This window comes from Engraulis encrasicolus, chromosome 8 (genome assembly GCF_034702125.1).
Source record: "Engraulis encrasicolus isolate BLACKSEA-1 chromosome 8, IST_EnEncr_1.0, whole genome shotgun sequence".
In the NCBI taxonomy this organism is placed as follows: Eukaryota; Metazoa; Chordata; class Actinopteri; order Clupeiformes; family Engraulidae; genus Engraulis; species Engraulis encrasicolus.
The window spans coordinates 1,642,501-1,663,331 of NC_085864.1; the positions used below are offsets into that span (position 1 = coordinate 1,642,501).

General features: G+C 41.2%; 4 protein-coding genes across 5 annotated transcripts in view; 1 reads left to right on the forward strand and 3 right to left on the reverse strand.

Annotated features, from left to right (window-relative positions):
• LOC134453451 (lipopolysaccharide-induced tumor necrosis factor-alpha factor homolog) overlaps positions 1-4,430 on the reverse strand; it is a 6,298-nt gene extending 1,868 nt beyond the window's left edge. For both annotated transcript variants that reach the window (XM_063204258.1, XM_063204257.1), the window contains exons 1-2: positions 4,329-4,430; positions 1,526-1,688 (exon numbers count right to left, since the gene is read on the reverse strand). In XM_063204258.1, the coding sequence (XP_063060328.1) occupies positions 1,526-1,688; positions 4,329-4,397 (232 nt within the window). In that variant the 5' untranslated portion in view covers positions 4,398-4,430. The remainder of the gene's footprint in view (positions 1-1,525; positions 1,689-4,328) is intronic.
• Positions 4,431-5,881: 1,451 nt separating this feature from the next.
• Positions 5,882-7,252, forward strand: ndufc2 (NADH:ubiquinone oxidoreductase subunit C2). The gene is made up of 3 exons (XM_063204789.1): positions 5,882-6,195; positions 6,772-6,915; positions 7,089-7,252. Exons 1-3 carry the CDS (start codon positions 6,057-6,059, stop codon positions 7,136-7,138), a joined length of 333 nt encoding a protein of 110 aa, XP_063060859.1. The 5' UTR covers positions 5,882-6,056; the 3' UTR covers positions 7,139-7,252.
• A 2,580-nt stretch (positions 7,253-9,832) lies between these two features.
• On the reverse strand, positions 9,833-10,658 carry thrsp (thyroid hormone responsive). Its single transcript, XM_063204259.1, has one exon. It carries the CDS (start codon positions 10,544-10,546, stop codon positions 10,091-10,093), a length of 456 nt encoding a protein of 151 aa, XP_063060329.1. The 5' UTR covers positions 10,547-10,658; the 3' UTR covers positions 9,833-10,090.
• Positions 10,659-13,260: 2,602 nt separating this feature from the next.
• Positions 13,261-17,586, reverse strand: LOC134454759 (guanylyl cyclase-activating protein 1-like). Its single transcript, XM_063205919.1, has 5 exons — positions 17,392-17,586; positions 16,771-16,920; positions 16,044-16,131; positions 13,703-13,826; positions 13,261-13,408 (listed from the first exon to the last, which is right to left on the reverse strand). Exons 1-5 carry the CDS (start codon positions 17,584-17,586, stop codon positions 13,261-13,263), a joined length of 705 nt encoding a protein of 234 aa, XP_063061989.1.
• Between the last annotated feature and the right edge of the window lie 3,245 nt (positions 17,587-20,831).

Consider the following 20,831-nt stretch of genomic DNA (forward strand, 5'->3'; position numbering starts at 1 on the left):
TATTTTGTGTTCGGGTCATTTTTGACCCGTTTTCAAGTTTTAGTGTGAAAAAAACACACTTTCCTTTATTTTTTTGGAATAAGGCTTCATCTAATCCTCAGTCACAATCATTTCAACACAAAAAAAATATGTTTGGTCATTTTAGTAAATTTTAAAGGTCCAAAAAAAAAAAAAGTTACATCTGTGGTGTTCGAGGGTCAAAATTGACCTGGCATAGATTTTTGGTTGTTGTATGCATTTCTGAAAAGCTGTTGGTTGCCCTTTGTCCTCAGTTTGGTGATTTATGTTGAGGAAAATATATTTCTTGCCTGAAAAAAAAAATTGCCAGCTTTTTCATATTACAAATCCAATATGGCTGCCGGACAGTCCCATACACTACAATACGTCATATCTCCTGTTGTGAAAGGAGTGCAGATGTATTTCTGATGTCTACTCATATGTTTTCATGGTCAGGGAATCCATTTCTGGATTATATAATGAGTTTTGTGGCACATTTGTTTTCAAAATACATTTTTGCACATATTTTTTTCCAAAAAACGTATCAAAAATTCATAATTGCACCCAAACGTGTAAAACTGGTCTTATACTTTCCATAAAGTTGATGTGGCAATGACATAATGGTCCATGTTCATGGCATAGGGTATTCAGATGAATAGTGTGATTTTTTTCATGTTCATTGAGGTGTTCATTTCTAATATCTTTGCATTAGATTGGCGGAATAGCTGGGACTCTGACAGAATTGTTATTTTGTATATTTACCACACTAAAATCATATAAATATTTAAAAACACCAAGTCAACATATTTAAACATTGATTTTATGCACTGAAAAACTAATTTAGTTGACATTTGGTCTTTATCCTGCTGTAAATATCTTTGGGTTGGTTTGGACCCGAACACCACAAATGCCACTATTGATGATATTTTTTAATATTAGAGAAAAACTAATTAAATACATTTGGGGGTTGTTGTACTCACATATCAGCTGTAATACATGGACAACATAATCACTAATTGTATCACTCTAGGAGGTGTTAATAGTGAATTTATGCAGATTTTGATAGTTTTGGTCATCAAAAACGATTTGCATAATGTAAGATAAAAGACCTGTAAAGTCAAAAAGATGAATACATAAAGTAATATTTCCATGGATATGAATACATACCAAGTTAACCATGAGATGAAAAACAATATTTGATGATAACTAGTGTTTTTAGGTATTTTATGGCTGAGTTTTGTTATCACGGGTCAAAAATGACCCGAACACCACAGGTGTATGCAGCTTATGAACACAACACAAGGGTTAAGCCTTAAAACATTAAAGCCATGTATAATTACACAGTTGTCACTGTTACAAACTATCGCCACAGGGAACACGCATGTGACTTATTGTGTGTGTGTGTGTGTGTGTGTGTGTGTGTGTGTGTGTGTGTGTGTGTGTGTGTGTGTGTGTGTGTGTGTGTGTGTGTGTGTGTGTGTGTGTGTGTGTGTGTGTGTGTGTTATTGTGCAAGTCATTTTGCTCTACCTGTTTCTCTGTAGCTGGGAGGTAAGCCTCCAGGTGTGTAGGCAGGAGGAGGTGTGCTTGGCACCTGGGTTCTTTGGGGAGGACACGCACTGGCCTCCTGGTAGGAAGGGGGTGGGGACGCAGGTATAATGATGTCTGTGTACGCCGGGTTGTCCATCAGCACCTGTATTATTTCCAACACGCAGATAAGGAGGGGTGTGTCTCAGTGGATGGAATTCTTAGTCATGTCACTGTGTGTAAGCATGTGCTTGTGTTTTTGAGTGTGCTGTGCAAGCGCCCCACAGGTTCACAAACATGTACGTACACGTGTACATGTACACCTGTAGTACACATGTGCACATATAAATACACACACTCACGCAGATTGCTTTTTGTCAATGCCATGTCTGGACATTTATCTTCAAGTAACAGCTGTTCCTTCTGTTGTCACAGCGTTTTAGAAATGCCCCTTTAGTGTGTCAACCTTCAAACCTAGGAGAGCAGTGCACAGACCTCCACTTCAGATCACAGATCTTTTTTTAAATTGTAATCCCTCCTGAATTTCCTCGAAATACAAACATTTTAAAAAAGTGAAATAATATAAGGTGGCAACATTATTTCCTTGATGGAGAGTCATGCAACCTTCATGCCAGTACAGTAAATGCAAGAACAAATACATCCTTTCAGTGCCTATATCCTCCCTTTAATTTACATTAGATACAGCCTAGTCTCATTAACCTGAAGAGACGGCGATAAAGTATGGCTACAGAATGCTCTGATGTCTCCCTCAACCAGCGTCTCTGCAGCCCTGTCCATGAACTTCACCAGCATGTTCGGCTGCCTCCTTAGGCCAAGAGGAGGCTCTGGGCTTTCGTATCCCTGTGTCCTTTCATCACTGCTTCAGTCGTGGGCCTGATTATCTCTCCACCAACGTGAACGCTCCATATCATTATGGACATAACACCTTCTATTTTTGCTGTGTCCCTCTGCTGCTGTTTTATGTTATATGATCTGTAAAGCGTCTTTGGGTGTATAAAACAGAACCTATATTTGCTATACAAAACCAACGTATTGTTATTATTATTATTATTATTATTATTATTATTATTATTATTATTATTATTATTAATGGTTAGGCTTGGCATCGCCTTGTGTAACGGAGGCCAACTAGCACAGAGTTGGCGTGGAACGTTGGTAAACCTCCCTCCGATAGCCTCATACAGTCTCGTGCCGTTGGGCCGAGAGACTAGTCTCTTGGCCCAGCGGTATCGTACTGTGTCTCCCATTGCCGAACCGTTGTAGTTGACGAGGTCGCACGTTCGATCCCCGAGGGGGGTGAACAGGTGCAAGATGACCTCCGTCACAGTGGTGCCGTGACCCGGATGGGAGTGAGGTTTAAGGGGGAGAGTGTAACGGAGGCCAACTAGCACAGAGTTGGCGTGGAACGTTGGTAAACCTCCCTCCGATAGCCTCATACAGTCTCGTGCCGTTGGGCCGAGAGACTAGTCTCTTGGCCCAGCGGTATCGTACTGTGTCTCCCATTGCCGAACCGTTGTAGTTGACGAGGTCGCACGTTCGATTCCCCGAGGGGGTGAACAGGTGCAAGATGACCTCCGTCACAGTGGTGCCGTATGACCCGGGATGGGAGTGAGGTTTAAGGGGGAGAGTGTAACGGAGGCCAACTAGCACAGAGTTGGCGTGGAACGTTGGTAAACCTCCCTCCGATAGCCTCATACAGTCTCGTGCCGTTGGGCCGAGAGACTAGTCTCTTGGCCCAGCGGTATCGTACTGTGTCTCCCATTGCCGAACCGTTGTAGTTGACGAGGTCGCACGTTCGATCCCCGAGGGGGGTGAACAGGTGCAAGATGACCTCCGTCACACTTGTACCAAAACAATGTGAGGAAATGGTTAAAGCTGTGAGTGGGTGAGGTGATGTCAACATAAAAAACATTCACAATACAAATGGGCCTAACTAACTGGGTAAAACCTATGAAAGGTGAAAATGTCACAATAACAATGGCACACCAGTGCTACTGGTTGTATGGTTGTAAACAACAATTTGGGATAGATCAAGGCTTCTCTAACCTGGAATGCATTATTATGTGCATAGACCTCACCATTTTACGTATATTGGTTGAAGTGTTACTTCGAAACAAGAGTCCTAATTCTGTTTTTGTATGAACAATTGAATGATTCATTCAGTAAATCCCTAAACTAGTAAAAAAATATATTGGAAAAAATATACACAGAACAGACAATTGCTATGATGGCAAGATGTCATTATCATATAGCCTATTGGCTTCCACAAACAAAATTATTTTCATAGCCTGCTTTCCACCTCCCTGTCAAGAGATGACTTTTTTCATTTTTTTGTAGGGTCAGACTCAGCACAAATAAAACCTACAAAGACCCTTACCTAGACTAGACATCAGTGCATGTGGTGCCTGATGAAATCCAAAGACAGGTACATACTCATAGCAAGCAAATAGTTCAGTTGATAACTCTCTCTGCTCAGCCAATGAGGAGAGACTGTTTACTAACTCATATCAGATTTCTTACAAATATAGTCACAGCACTCATCACATCTCCCTTTTGAGCACCGAATATCACCGAAGACCTTGCATACGTTATTATCTCTGCCCGGCAGAGGGACGTTTATATGGAATATTGTCTAGGTATGCTATTGTTGCATTATATTTCTGGAAAAACTGGTGGGGACAAGCAAACGTGGTATGGACATGTCCCCACCACCCACACCTAAAATTACACCCAGTAACTTACTAACCTTAATTGGCAGTAAATCGTGACAAATGCAGGCTCTTACCTCAGCTGGGAGCGTGTTCACCTGTGATACCAGACTACTGGCACTTGCTGCATTCTTCTGTGACATCATCACCTGCTTCCTCACCCAACCAGTTCACCCCGTTGTGTTCTGTGTAGGAGGGAGGAAGGCAGAGGGGTATTACTAAAGGGTGGGATGAATAAGTGAATGTGTGTGTGTGTGTGTGTGTGTGTGTGTGTGTGTGTGTGTGTGTGTGTGTGTGTGTGTGTGTGTGTGTGTGTGTGTGTGTGTGTGTGTGTGTGTGTGTTTTCAGGTTTGTGAATAGTCTTTGAATCACTGCCACTTTCTATGTATGGTTTAAAGATAAACATACAAATATTGTTGACATAGGAATGTAACTGATTGTTTGATGGCTTGTAGAAACTTCATGATGTAATTAATACTCTGATATTATTTTATTCCCCACATATTTGTACATTTATAAATGTATGTAATTTTAAAACATAAAATATGATCAACTATATAAGCAACTGAACTGACACATGTATCCTGATTTGGTTGTTCCAAATTGTCACCATTTGTTCATTGTTTATGTTATGTTTATGTTGAGTTTTGTAAACATTTTTTGCTTGTTTGTATATATTTGTTTTTGTTTGTTTGTTTTGTTTTTGCACAGTCCTATTTGGATGATAAATCAATTTGCGTTTATTGAATAAAATAAAATAACATACCGGTAGGTGAAAGTGCATAACGAGGGCTTGGAGCCAGAGGGGCGTAAGTGGCATCTGACCAACTTTACAGGAGAGTCAAAACAAAATTTTGACCACTATTTAATCAACTATATTTATTTACCTTTAACCACAACATCATAGCCATGAACATACTTAAATGAGGCAGTCATTAATTAAAAATATGATGTCATATTGACATACTGAACATATTCTAAAATCTTGAAAATTGCTAAAAAAATACTGAAAAATATGGCCAATGCATGATACGCCTTTTGGGCACCAAACATTTTGAATGTTAAGAGAGGGAAAAGGACGTATCTGCTCATTCTTGGTTAAAATCAATGTGATGAATAAGTCATGATTTCTACCTTTTATTTCAAATACGGTATGCAACAAATACATTCTGATGTGTCAGTACCTCCACTTCTCAATTTTGTGTAAATGCAATGTACCCAGGCCATTTCCATCCTATACAAGTACACAATTCAATGCTCACCCCTGTTTTTGCATCCATTTAGTGCTCCAATCTCATTTACTTTAACACTTTAACAGTGTAACATTTACTGTACTTACAAGCATTTCAATTTCAATTCTATAGTTTGTAATGCACATGTACTACACTTTAGCATAGGCCTTCTGAGCCTATCTAAGCCATAGGTGTGGAGATACGCCCTTTTGCCTCCAACACCGATGGCCACTTCTGTGTAAGGTCTTTATTGTTTTGTTCTTTTATGCAATATAGGTTGAGTTCTGATATGTATTTTGGTACAGTTAGATAGAGCTAATCAATACCTTTAATTTGATATATAGAACTCATTTTTGTCAAAAATGCCACTTACGCCCCTCTGGCTCTAAGCCCTCGATAAGCAAGCGGAACCCTTGGGTCACCAGTGTTCCTACCCGGAACTTTTATCTCGTAGTACACTTCCTTCTAAACACTGCCCTTGGTTTCCTCCGAGAGGTGAAGTGCTGGGCAGATTAATTGGTGAAAAGGTGTCGATTGTGACTGAAATATAGCGTACAAGCCCTTGTTTTAAATATGGGGCTTCTTCCCGAAGAAGCAAAAGTACTCCCTCCACCTGGGATAGCGAACAGAAATTCTGTGTGGCTCGGCATGTGTGGTTTATTGACATCAATGCTACACAACAATCTGCAACGAAGGCCTGCATTAGCGGCTGGTGAGTTGCGTACCGTTTTGTACGGCGGTGGATTTTCATACTGTATCGTTAGTTTTACGTGATATAACAATTCAATTGGTTCTTGAGCTGTTCGGCGATTTATTGCAAGTATAGCTGGTTTTGGCGATCTTTTCAATCCCACAGAATGGTTAGCATTTGGCTAGAATGGTAACCTACTGGCATCTCAGGTCGACTCTGACAAGACAACTCCAGATACTTAGGTTGATCAGAGTTTTTACACCTGTGGGAAATCAAATCTTTAACAGCACAGCGTAGTAGCCTCCTATGAAAAGCATATCACATTGGCGACTCTCTGTCTCTAACTCTCAGATATTTAGGAAGAAGCTCGTTCAGACTGAAGAATTAGCGAGGGACTCATGTCAGGCTAATGAAGAAATGCATTCAGAGGATTTTTTCAGATTCTGTGTTTAGAGTACTTCAATGACTTGCCTAAATGATGTTCTACCTTTACAATAGGCCGACGATAGGATGATTTGAGAAGGAAAGAAGTACGTTGACGCATACGTGAAGATAAATTCTGCTCAGTGACAACAATACTTGCTCTCTCATTTACAGGTCTCCATCGGCATGTCTTGATGACAACAATCGGCTGGTTTCTTGGCTATCATGCTACCAAAATTGTCAATTACAAGCTGGCCAAAAAGGACCGGGAAATGACGTCGTACGTCATTCACCACCCTGATGATTTTCAAGGCAAAGGTAAATCACATGTCAAGTTCCATGTGTAGGGTGGCAAGAAGGTTTTTACATTTTTTACACAATTGTGTGCAGTTTACTCACCAGGCGAGAACCAAGATGTGTATTATATAATGCTTGCCTCTATATTTTTACTTGTATATTTTAATAATAACCTGTTGTGTTGTGTTTTGCAGAGAAAAAGACCTTTGCTGAAATTGTGGAGCCTTTCCATGCAATCCGTTGATGTACCCAAGACCACTGGTGTTCATGTTCAGTACTGTTCAGTGTCTAACACCTTGCTTCTGATACAATGTATTATATTATATGTCTATAAAGAACCATTTTCCTGCTGAACATATTGGTGTGTCTGTGGTCTATATGAGGTGTTTTCAAAGTTGTGGCCAGGGAGACCTGGGGCATGAGGGTGTTTGGGGACCCGTGGCAGGTAGACAGGAAAAGTAGAGTAAAACGAAATAAGTAATTCAAAACTAATACACACAAAAAAACCTAATCAATATTGGAGATGTACAGGATCCAAGATCCGGTTCCGGATCCTGCAGGATAATAAGATTTTTCCATTGTTACTCTCAATGGATTTTTCAGACTATCCGGATCCGGCAGGATCTTAAGCAGTGGATCCGGTACCCGGCAGTTACCTAAAAATCAGGATCTGGGGGACTCCCAGATTGTCGCTCCCAACGCGGGACGATCCCCAGTCGACACTAGCCAGACTATCGAGCCCACCGCCATATAACTGAGCTAGTTATCTTTTTGATGTTAGTTTTTTGTTACGTACCCTAACCTTAACCCTAAACCTAACCCTAACCCTAAATTGCTTGTATGTGGCAGTGTATGATAATACGTGAAATATAATCGGGTGGGATAGAACGTCTGGGAGTGATAGAACCACCTGGGGCTACACGTCCGGGAGTGATCTCAGTTGGGAGTGTCCATCTGCAACCGATCTGGGGCATCTCTACTTTTTATGTAGCCTAGGCTTTTCAGTCAGTCTTGCACAACCCCAATCGCTGCATGGAGTGAAAGCCCTTTGGAAGCGGTCGTTGAAGGCAGTGTGGCAGTAAGCCAATGAGAAACAGTTTGCGCCAACGTAATAAAAAGGGCCTACGTGTGCGAGTTGGCTATGTGTTTCAACCCTTTCGTAGGATACGGATCCGGCAGGATCTTAAGCAGTGGATCCGGTGCATCTCTAATCAATATCCCCCAAGTTAAGAACTGCCTTAATCCAGTACATAACTATTATCAGCGTTTTTATTTTATTTATATCCTAGTGGGACATTGCCTCACTAGACATAGACTGTGCTTGTAAAAGGTTGTGCATAGAAAAAAGTGTGGTGAGACCCAGGTAAGAGGGCCCTTGACTGGAATATGTGAATGTGTGGGGGTCTCTGTAAAGCTTAAAGGTGCACTGTGTAGGATGTGGCCAGAATAGGTATTGCAACTACCCTGCTCATTGAGACTGCTGCTTATTGTCAAATATGATCTTTTCATGAATCGTTAAGTAATAAACCAATAATTAATAGTATGACCAAATTACAGCAATTTTTGCAACAAATAATGGCTATTTCTTGAAATTCAAAATGGCGGACCTTGGACAATATCCCCATTTTCATGTATGAAAAGTGCTATTTTCCCAGTCATAATGAATACTTAAAATTTGTTGTTGGTGGTAAATATATGTTTGAAAAGTAGCACCTATGAATGGGCAGCATGAATGCTGGAAATGAACTACTAAAATATAACCCAGTGCACCTTTAAGAACCCAGCTGGTCTTCATGCACATGTTATTGTAGAAACTCAAAGGCTTATCTTTGCAAACAGATTTTATGTGGCTGAGTGACTGATAAATACAGATGAAGAATAAACATTAATGCTACTACTACGATCTATACCTACATCTAATTTTACGTATTTTCACTCTTCACATAGTGATGGAGATCCACTTTTTTTCCAAAAAAATAACTGAGCAGCAAAATGGAGTCATGACCAGAAGGTGGCACTAGTGGGCTTGGTTTTCCTGAGCTCTACACAGCTTTGTACATTTCAAGAAATGGTCCCACCTGCCTGAGAATAATGCAACACATGCTCATAATAAATCCCAAACATGATATAATGCTAAATAAATATGTCATAACTGTAGTGTATAGTTTGCTGTCAATAATTCTGATGTGTTTTTATGTTGATGAAAGTAGTGTATTGATGTCCCGGTTCAATTCCTCATTGTCTTCCTAACAGCCAGGTCAGGCAGCATATTGTCTAGTATAACTTACTGTCAAGTATCAAGATGACACGATAGGAGATGAGATGTTCTAGAACAGGGCTTCCCAAACTTGACCATACCCCATATACCAATAGATCATAGGTTGGCCACACGCCCCCTTTCACAGCTATAGTCTGGGTCTGTGAGGCAAGGCCCCAATAATACTGTAGTAGCAATGCTCATATGCAATAGATAATTAGAAAATGGATTATGCTTTTCTAAACTCATTAAATATTATTTCACTTATTTTTTGGATTATTTTTAGGATAGTTATTCAGTGTATTGTATTCAATTATTGTTTATTTTGTTTTGCTATACTTTTTTACCTGCCAGCCCCACTAGAACCCCCCACCCCCTGCAGCCCCCCAGAGGTCCCTAGCCCCCACTTTGAAAGCCACTATTCTAGATCTATGTTCAGCAACAGTGCAGAGGAAACTGTGCAATGTGTTAAAAAATATGTTGGAAGCCAGTGATTATGTTATATAAGCCCAGATGTATGACTGTTTAATGTTGAACTATAAGAATCCTTAATTACAACTCCGTTTTGCAATATAACTGCTAAAGAAAAGGTTTTTACTACACTACTGTAAAGGCAACAATTGAGCATGGCTTTGATGAAAACTGCAATGTAAATACAAGACATGACATTGACTCAAGTGGTTCAACTATGCATACTTTACTTCACTTTCACAAACTCTTCTACTTCAGTACACAGCTTATGTAAACATGTTGACTGGTCCGGTTGGCTCTCAGGGGTTGGTTGTTTCCTGAAACATGGATTTGTGTAGTTACCGTAAGAAGCACAGTGGCAGGTACATGACAAATCATAGTATAAAAAAATGTTACATTCATCTTTTTTCACAACTTATCTCCCCACAAACGTCTGTTCTCATGAGTTTTCAGTCAATGACAATGGCCTCAGTTGAGAATACCAATGATGTCCATGTATTTGGCCGTGAGGCTCTGAGAGGTCTTGGTGAGGTGGCCCATGACAGAGAATAGGCCCCTCAGGTGGAACTGAAACAGCACCTCGGGGTCAGCCACCAGCTCCAGCTCCTCCGTCTCCTTCCACAGTCCTTCTGTACGACCTTGACCTTTGCCTTTGGCGGAGGTGACATCGTCGCTGGGGTGCACCAGCCCGCTGTCCACGGTGTTGCGGATGGCCTTGAGCATCAGGTAGCACTCGTACAGGTCCCGGGCGTCCTCCTCCGCGGCTTCGTCGTGCGTGGCCGCCAAGAGCACGTCGTCAGCGGGCACCTCCCGCAGCAGACTGGGGATGAGCACCGTCTGCTCCATGTTGCGCACCGCCGCGCTGTAGAGCTTCAGACTCAGCAGCAGGGAGCTGCGGCTCAGCTTGGCATCTGCAAACTGCATGGCTGGGTTGGCTTGGTTTCTTAGGTGGTGGTGGTGGGGGTGTGCTTGTCCTGTTGGGGGTCCTGCTATGGTGGTGGTGGCAGGCAAGAGTGTGCAGAGCAAGGCCTTAAGAGACTGAGCACATGGTATTTATAGGGGCACGGGCAGTCAGTCAGAGAGGCATGGTGGGTGGGTCGTTCCAACGTGTTGGGCAATAGTAATGGTCTGATTTGCAAAGTGAACACGCTGTGGCTGCCAAAATGATGCAAGGTCTCCCAGGAGTGTTTGATTTCCATGCAGCTAGATGGTGGCTTTGTGAGTGCTATCAGGGTCACCAGACAGCAATGGCACAGCACAGGACATTGACCCACCATGCAAGCCCATCAGCTCACACCACTAAATGTGTGGGACGTGTTGGTGTGTCCAATCCTCTCTCTGTGTCCAGTGGAGCAATACACTTTTTATATTTGCTTTTGCAATTTCTAACAGCAGCCCCACTCTTTCTTATGTTATCCTACAAAAGTTCTGCATGGTAAAATGCACACTGTCATTAAGATATGACTTCAGTTAGGCTGTAACAACATAGTATCACCAAACTACTGCAAACAATGCACAAGAGTTAATCAAGCATAATTGTACTACTGTACTGTAAGTGATATCTATGGTTTAACTCTGAAATGTTATATGGAAGTGCTCAAGGACACTCTTGTTTAATTTAGACAGGGTTACTGCAGTACAGTTTGACCAGTGAAGCTCTGTCCAGGACCTTTTCGCATGAGAGTTGTTTGAACAACCAAACATACAGACAGCTGGCAGGCAGGCACACGCCTCTGTTTGCTCGCCTGTACATTATTCCTGTGGATTACGGTGCTACAGTATATTAGTGCTACATATGCTACTTGTAGATACTGTACATGTCAAAATTAATGCACCGTTTGAAGTAGTTTGCTCAAGGAATGTATTGTATTTGTGTGTTCTTTATTCTGTGACATTATTAACTGCCAAAATATTCTATTTCACTGACAGGTACGACTGGCTCTGGATATGCTCTTTGCATATGTCTTTATTCTCTGTTATATTATATTATATTATATTATATTATATTATATTATATTATATTATATTATATTATATTATGCATCTTTGAAGAATACCACCGGATAGGCTAAATACCAAAAGTACAATCGTATCACAAGATAAAGAGCTCTTTTCCAAAAGGCGATGTGTCCATTTTCAAAAAAAATAGACACATTGTTTCTTTCAGCTAATATCAGTATAATCTGTATTTGCATGTTTGAATTTGGTATGGGGAAATATCCTATAACGCGAATCCAGTTCAAATGGCCCTGGTGCTGTCTTAAAATCTGATTTTTAAAAAGTTATAAATTATATTTTAATGACATGGCTTTTGCTTTGGGATAAAAAAAGCTCTTAATGTGTAGCCATAGGATTCCGTTGACTTAGAAAAGAGGAAATAGAAGATGACAGGTCACAGGTCAGCCCAGGTAACAACAGCTAATTCCGATGCCTTCCAAGTAATCCAGTGGGAGTTCTCTGAAAAAAGATTAATAATAGTAACCTAAGCTGTTTCCCTTCACACTAGTGGATGACCACCAATAAATGTACTTGGTGTCCTTTATGTTGAATTATTGTTGTATGAATGATTGTAGCCCATGTAAAAGATTGTCTTAAATGAATGTGTGGAGTGCACTTCCTAAAGAGTCTCACTTTACTGAAACCTTTGACTGCTGCAAAGCTCAAAGTGCAAATACTGACATTGCCTCAGACTCAACATTTTAGAGTGTCAATAAACTTTGTGTGTTTTCACCAATTGGAGATTTTGAATACAAACACTGTGGCAATGTTTTTTCATATCAAACAAAAGCTGCAAAACACTGAAATAGAAATAATTAACCCATACCTCATATCTCGTTGTGCAAAGATTGTTTTATTCAGACATATGCAGAGGAATTGCATACAGTGTGGAATAACCAACACATACGTACATTCACCAATTCACCACATACGTACATACACGTACATTCACCAATACAGCCAATACAAACTCAGCAGAATAGGCCTACTGTTTTTTTCATCTGACCATTATTTGTCATTACAATCTGGACATTTTACCCAATTTTATCTTATCTTATCAGAGGACAACAATTTTGTCGTAGCATCTATTTAGCTTGTCTTGCATGATTCCTGTGCTAGTGTACTCTCAATCCTGCCTTTTCCTAGCGTCTCTTATCCTGATTTTCTGTACAACAGTCCAGATTATTCCATAACAGTCAAAACATTTGGCATGTCCTATTTGGCATGTCCTTTACAACTTTCACATTAACCAGGATTTTACATTTCTCCTGTCTTTTATGGCAAATTGTTATGAATGCACTTGGAAAATGGTCTCTCGACTCTTTAGGGCTTCTGTCTGTGCTTTCTTCTTTCTGCGCCTTCAAAGTGGACAGATATAGACATCTCTGGGCTCCTCATGTCATTAAGGGATGGGGGAGGATTAGGACAGCACGCAACAGTGCAGTGATGCCAGCAAACCAACCCATTCCTCATCCACTCCATCATTCTTTTCCCCTCTCTCTCTCTCTCTCTCTCTCTCTCTCTCTCTCTCTCTCTCTCTCTCTCTCTCTCTCTCTCTCTCTCTCTCTCTCCCTCTCTGTTTCATAACTTCTTCCCCTCTCTTTCTCCCTCCCTTCCTGTGTTCCTCTGTCACTCAGGTATTATGTGACCTTTCTCTTGCCCCCAGCTCGGTTTGCTCCTCCATGGCTTCTGACCACAGGGGTCAGCCGCCCGGCCCTCCACAGCCCACCTCCGGTATCTGACCTCTCCTGTGGAGACCCAGTGGTCTCCAGGAGGCCGTTCTGCTCCCTGAGAGTGTCTGTGATTGACAGGTGAGTGTCACAGAGCCACAGTTGACATGCAGACGCACTCTGCACATTTTTTTCCTTCCACCATTAGAGGATACTGCCATTTTCAATCTCAAAGTCCACCAGCAGGTCTCCAAGTAAGTGCAAGTTAGGTCCCTCATATATTGTTTTTCATTGCTTTGTGGGTCTTAGCAAGACGTCATTCTTCTAAAAACAATAAAAATCCTCGGGACCAACCCACTCAAGAAAAAAAAAGTTTGTTTTAGATGTTTATAAGTCGTCTGGCTGTCATTACCGGGGCTTCTGGCCCTTGACAATGATCTCCAGGACGTGTGTGAGGTCCATCATCTTGGACAGCATCTCCATGATGTCTGGATGCTCCTTGGCTCCACTGATGAACTCCTCCAATGTGAGCTCACCTGGAGAAACAATACAGAGAGAAGACCGGTCGTGAGGGTTGGTAACCATGCACTAGCCCCTTCAGAAAGATGCATTACATGCCACCAGAGAACAGATGCAATTATTGGGCCACCTTCCTCTCCCTGGTTCTATCATTGTATGTCCCCCACACACTGACCTAGTATACCAGGTTTGTATCATGACGTTCTTCATGATGAAAGAAGAGCTTTCATGAGAAGTGACAACAGTGTGGGTAATTCAAACATATACTGTAGGCTACATTATATGCCACCAGAACACATCAAATGATTGTGCCCTCATCCTCTCTGTGAAAATCAGACCAACAAACAAACAAACAATGGTTTCAATTGTGGCGCTTCTGGAAATCTTTCATCTTTCCCCAAACCACACACACACACACACACACACACACACACACACACACACACACACACACACACACACACACACGCACACACGCACACACACACGCACACACACACACACACACACACACACACACACACACACACACACACACACACACACACACACACAAGGATGGATTACTGCACAGGCCTACAGGACCCAGGGGCCCAAGAGCCAACGGGGCCCTAAAGCCAGGCTTTTGTATTTCCATTCTCATCATGCGTTATACAGGAATTGCTCTTTTAACACCTTTTTTTTCTCGGGGGAGAAACCCCCAAAACCCCAACAACATAGAGTCTATAAAACCCTCAATAATTTTGGAAACTATAGCAACATCCACAGAGGGGGGCCTTTCTTGGTGTCTGGCCCAGTGGTCCATGGAATCATAATCTGTCCTTGCACACACTGCACACTGCATTCCACCAACAACATATAGTAAAATGTGAAGCAAAGAACCAGTTAAATAGGCTACGAGGACACCATGGATCTTTTTCAATTAGTACTACTAGGTTTACATCATGACATTCTATATGTTTGTAAGTAACGGCAAGTAACTGCTTGACGCCGGCGTCGTAGGTATGACATGACAAAGTCATAACAGTGTCGTAACACAGCCATGGACATGTCATAAACATTATTAAAGTTGCCAATAAGTGACATTTGGTTAAGATAAAGACAATCCTAACAATGTCAGCTTTTCATGACCATTAAATGTTTACGAGCAGGGGGGATCTAGCTCCAGAACCTCAGACGAGAGCTCCGGAACCTTGGATGGAACCTCAGGGAAAGACATCACAGACCACCCCTCCCGGGGGGAGCCACCCATCCTCTGCGCTCCGGAAACTCCCGCTTGACAAATTAAGCACTGGACATAATATTTATGACTCGTCCATAAGTGTCATGACACAGTTTTGACACTATTATGACACTATCATGTCACGTGTATGACGCTGCCATTAAGTAAAGTGAGTTTCTATCCTCTCTCATCATAGGTTGGAAACATGAGGATCGTCTCTGTCATAGAGAAGCACAGAGCTACAATAGGCCTACACTCCACCAAGCGTGCTTCGTACAGTTACAGCGTGCAGTTATTAGGGCAGCAGAGCGAATTCAGAAGTGCAGTTCACTCTGTGACAATTTCATGAACCTCTGAAATGTTAGAAATTATTTCCAGGATCACAAAAAGAAACAGTACAAGTTAAATGCAAAGTAGCAAACTGCAATACATTCCCTAACCATTGCCTTTTTGTCTAGTTGGTTGGTTTATCACTTCACATTTTAATGTTTACCCCATTTACACTCTCTATGTAGCATACCCTATGTGTCCTACTCATCTACTCTCCTGACAAATATCGGCCCATGATTTGGCCCAGGCCTCCACTGCCCATGGGGCCTGGTTTTGGCCATGGAGCAGTGGTGTAGTCTACGTAGAACACGGGTATACGGAGTATACCCACTTCTAAATTTCATGGATTTCAATATACCCACTTAAAATTGATTGATCGATTATTTTGAATAGCACAAATATACACAGTGTACCCACTTCAAAAAATGCTCAAATATACAGTATACCCACCTCAAAAAAAAGTGGACTACACCACTGCCATGGAGTAACAACCTGAGAGAGCTATACAACACCTTTGGAAACAAGCCATCAGACAGGAAGCCTCTTGCCAAAATGCCAAAGCTGTTTGAGCTGCTTAAGGTAAAGTAATTGTGCTATTCTAGTGCTCCTACTACTACCACAACATCAACTACTATACTAAAAATAATTGTGACGTTTGGGGTTTTTTAGTTGTTTTTTTTACCTTCGCCGTGGACATCAACCTTTGTGTAGATGAGTTCCACTATCTCCTCAGGTGGAGGGTCATATTTGCGTGTGATATCCTGGATGGCCTGAAGGGAGAAGGAAGGATGCGCACTTTGAATCATGCACAGTTTAAACTGGGAATCACCGCAGTTAGATGAAAACAGAAGTCTGCAACACCGAGCTCCCGTTTCTCTTATTTTAATGTGACTGGCAGGTATTGAATTTCACTCTTCATTGAAAATATAATATGTAAAAGTACTACATATGTAATACTTAATTTGTAAAAGTACATAACCTTATTTACAAGACTGAGCTTGCATAATTTGGACATAGAGGGAAAAAACTAATATAGAATATATATAAATAGGCCTATACCCATAAGACGTGGTTATGAGATAGGTATTTCAAGGCTACATGCCAAAGATTATCTGTGAAAGGTTACGCATAGGGCTGCTATGGATTTGGGTCAGGCTTAGGGTCAACAAGCCTGCGCTTAATGCTGGTGTAGCCATGGGGGTCCTTCTTGCTCTTCAGAGTGGGTAATCTCCACACCTAGACTATCTTTAGGCCATTTCCCTCAGCTCTTATTCCAAGAATGTCCACCTTGTATCATAAGCCCCATGTCGTTGACATGCTGTATATGCCTCATAACAGTGGCGTACTGTAGCAAGTGGGATTATTTAGAGAAAGGCAAGAAAAAAAAGAGAAATACAGTAAATGTATACCTTGAATATTGTTTCCATTTCCTCCCGGTCAATTTTTCCGTTTCCGTCTTGGTCGAAGAGTTTGAAGTACCATTTTAGCTTCTGGTTGACTTCTCCCTTTAGTAATAAACTGACTGCCGCTATGTATTCTACAAAATCTATATATCCATCCTGCAACAGAAGGAGAGAGAGAGAGACATGCATGTGTGAATAAAAAGATCTAAAGAGTAGTTGTAATGGATTGTAATGGACTTTTTGGGATCCAGATATACAATTGTCCTTATCATGAGTTTTTTTGCTATCATAAGTTTTCTTTCTCCACTAATAGGCCTATTGCTAGATTTTCCATTAATAGTTGTCCAAAATTGGGTCCCCACTGAAAAAGTTTGGGAACCACTGGTGTGACTGCATGAATCCCATGTCTATGGGCCTTGCTTATCCTTACCCGAAGGTGAGGAAGACCAATTACATTTTAGTTCAAAAGAAAGCAAAAAGGTGCAGTGTTAATTCAACACCTAGAGAATCAATATTAACATCTTCCAGAGTGTATTTTGTCCCAGAGCAATCTGTAGCCTAAGTGATGAAGTAACTCTGTATTGCAGGAGCCCATATCCATGTCCATGGGGCTTTGCTTGTCCTTACCCCGTCCATGTCGAAGGTGAAGAAGACCTGGTCCACGTAGCTGTTGGCCTCCTCCGTCATGCCCTGCATCTCCAGCATGGCCTTCAGCTCAAACAGCGTGATCACGCCCGATGGCGAGCCCTTCATGAACTTGTTGTACCAGTGGTGCATGTCCTCCGCTAGGATGTCATCCAGTCTGGTGCCGTGGGCGCCCATGGGTCCTCCTCAGTGGGTACTACTTGCTGTGCAGAAGTTGAAGAAAGAATGAAATAAAAGCCTGGACAGACTCCTTTTTGATGATGATAATGTCCTTGATGTTAGTGATTTGCCTCTTGCTGTTTGCTTTTTTCCAGTCCTGCGGCTCCAATAAGTTTAGTTGTTTGCGAGATGCCTGAGGTCCACAAAGCTGTTGTAGCTCAGCTGCAAAATGTGCAGAAACACGGCAGAGAGGCTTCTTCCTCCACAACCTGAGCACAAACTGAAAGCCTCTAAGCCCCTCCAATGTCTATAAAAGCACGCTAATTGGATAACTGGACAGCTTCCAAGAACAGCAAGCAGTCAGCTATCCCAGCGAGGGAGCGAGCCAAACCAGCAAGCCCAGTAGGCCTACAGCCAACCAGTTACCTGGCTCCGCCCATTTCCCCAGAGTCAGCCCGTGCTTCCCTGTAAATTGGCCCTGCAGGTCTTGGCTACTGTATGTGTCCACGTCTCCTGTTCACTGGTAACAGATTACGGCCATTCAAGGAGGCTCACTGACTTACATGAACTTATTAGTGGAGGTGATAGTAAACGTGGCATAACCTGGCGCTCTAGGCGTGGTGTAACACGCCTGGAGGTGGATGCCTGCTGTGGATAGGTGGATACTCTGAAAGTATGTCGGGATTCCCTGCGAGGGAACCCCTTTTCAAGAGAATGAGTGGGAGTTCCATGCCATTCGTGCCCCAGTTACTGAGGAAGAAGGTCTATTTCTGATACGCAGAGTTTTATATAGGTCTAAAAACCATGCCTGAAGACAGAAATACATGTCAATGCGGAGATTATGGCTATATATTATCTCTCACCTGACTTCACAGAGCTTGAAACTACAGGTATATCACTTATCATGGCACTTTCATTTCATAACAGCTCTAAGTAAAGACCGTGAAGTGTATATAGCAATTCTTTACAAAACAGCCAACAATAGCCTATTCATTGCCTATGTGTAAACAAATTGCCCAAGACCATCTAATGACAATAGTATTACTGTACAATGTTTTACATACTGCAGAACAGTATGTAAATTGTAAATATGAATAAGTTATCTTCATTGTCATCAATTGAAATACAAGTCTAGTAAAAAAGTACTTTCAACAGTTGTGTAAATGTGTAAACATCAGGTAACATTAACTGCAAACTTTCAAACAGCCATATTTCTGCTTTCAGAAATTCGTTTGATTGCAGGATATTGACAAGTCATGTTCTCTCTACAGTAATTATCACAAATTTAAACAAAACTAATGGTTGAAATATCTCATCCCGGTCATTGTTTCCGTTTTGAGCGAAGTTTGAAGTAACATTTCAACTTGACTCACTTCTCAGTAATAAATTAACTGCCGTGCTACTATTCTACAAAATCTATATATAGCCGGATTATTATAGAAAGGTTGCATGTGTTAAGAGTTTAACTGGTTGTCTTGTTTGAGGTAAACACTTTTGATTTGAGTTTCACATTTGAAGTTACAGGTTGCACAACATATTTAAGTAGGTTCCGATTTTATTTAAAAGCATGGAGAAATTTTAAATGTCTTGAATTTTAAAATAGTGCAAATCTTTTCTTTTCCTGTTTCTTTTCATATAGAAACATGGGCCAAGCCACATTCTCATGTTGCAGGCTGGTACTGGATGCACCAGTTTTTTATCACTAATATGAAATATCCACGACCCACCCACCCAGCCACCCCTCTCAGATGAGTAATTGCAAGGCATGCTGACGTGCTTATGGACTTATTTTACCACTTGTTATCAAGGTGGTGGAGCACGTATATGTGCGTTGAGTATGTTGCAAAGTAAGTTGCAGTGCTACAGTAATTCAACACCATTCTGAGCAAATATGGTCCTCATTTTAAGGGGGGGGGGGGGGGGCTGTGGCGCAGCGAGCTAAGCCCCCCACATTTGGGCTTGCATGCCCACGGGGACCCCAGTTTGAGTCCGGCCAGGGTAATTTCCCGGCCCTACCCCATCTCTCTCTCCCAATCGTTTCCTGTCTACTCTCATACTATCCTGTACTAATAAAGGCCAAAAAGACCCCAAAAATACTTTACATTTTTATTAAGCCATATAGTGTTAATTCAAAAGTCAGGGTTTAACTTAAGACTTAATCGAGTGGAACCAAGCTTAGAACTGTGTTGAGTTAGCCTAACACTGGGAATTGTGCTGTGCTTTTAATCTACATACACAGTTTTTTTTAATCCAGTGTTAATGCAACACTGAGAGAATACTCTGGAACCAAATGAACTGTTGAAAATGTTTAATCAAATCTGTAAGCGGTAAATTAACACAGGACTTTTTAAAGTGTTAAAATGAGGCGCAAATATTTTAGAGTTGGCTAAACTTATATAAATCTACCTTATACAGCAATTACAATAAAAAAATCAGTTTTAACTGTACACTGTTTAACTGTTACTGTATTTACACAGTAGTAGAGTTAGAGTCAGAACTAGGCCTATGAAAATGTTCCACTGACAAAACAATAAAATGTAGGCCTACTACACTATTATATTATTTACTATTCATGAGTGGGACCAAATGTTATCTGTAGAGAGTTAATTTCAACTCTTTCAGAGTCATATGAACACTGGAAGTTTTACTGTGTATCTGAAATAGCATGCAGTTGTCTAATACCTGTGTTAAGTCTGTGTAGGGCCTACCGAAAATAGCACAGTGTTTAAATAACCATGTAACTGAAAATAGCACATTGTATTTAAAATTAGATTTGAGTTACTCTCATTTTGCACATCAGTGAAGAAGTGTCTTCAAGAACAAGCTACAATCAATCACAAAAAAGACAAACATTGATTTATCATTCTCTTCTTCACAGAGACTTCAATTGACTATTTGGCTGATCCAATACTAAGGTACCGGTAGGCCTATAATATGATCATCCAAAAATATTGGATTCTCCGTCACTCTATTATATTCACTCTTTATTGTTATAGCTTCTGAAGCGCTATAGATTTTTAATGCCAACCTAAGAAGAGTGAAGCAGATAACAATGGGCACTGCTTCACTCAACTTAACTCAACTTTCACAAAGTCAATAATAAATTGACTCAGTCCTCTCAAAGAAAGCAAACGTTATGATGCAGTTGCACAAAAAAGTTGCACAAAAGAACCTTTGATTTCGTATCATCAAATTCTTATGAACTAAAAGATCATTATTTTGGCAAACAAGAAAAATTCAGTGGACCAGTGACCCACAACCTT

Coding starts and splice junctions, on each gene's coding strand:
- ndufc2 (XM_063204789.1), top strand. CDS start 6,057: ATGGGGCTTCTTCCCGAAGAAGCAAAAGTACTCCCTCCACCTGGGATA. Junction 6,196..6,771: donor AAGGCCTGCATTAGCGGCTG/GTGAGTTGCGTA, acceptor TCTCATTTACAG/GTCTCCATCGGCATGTCTTG. Junction 6,916..7,088: donor TGATGATTTTCAAGGCAAAG/GTAAATCACATG, acceptor TGTGTTTTGCAG/AGAAAAAGACCTTTGCTGAA.
- thrsp (XM_063204259.1), bottom strand. CDS start 10,546: ATGCAGTTTGCAGATGCCAAGCTGAGCCGCAGCTCCCTGCTGCTGAGT.
- LOC134454759 (XM_063205919.1), bottom strand. CDS start 17,586: ATGGGCGCCCACGGCACCAGACTGGATGACATCCTAGCGGAGGACATG. Junction 16,921..17,391: donor TCACCTTCGACATGGACGGG/GTAAGGACAAGC, acceptor CTTCTGTTGCAG/GATGGATATATAGATTTTGT. Junction 16,132..16,770: donor AAATGGAAACAATATTCAAG/GTATACATTTAC, acceptor TTCTCCCTTCAG/GCCATCCAGGATATCACACG.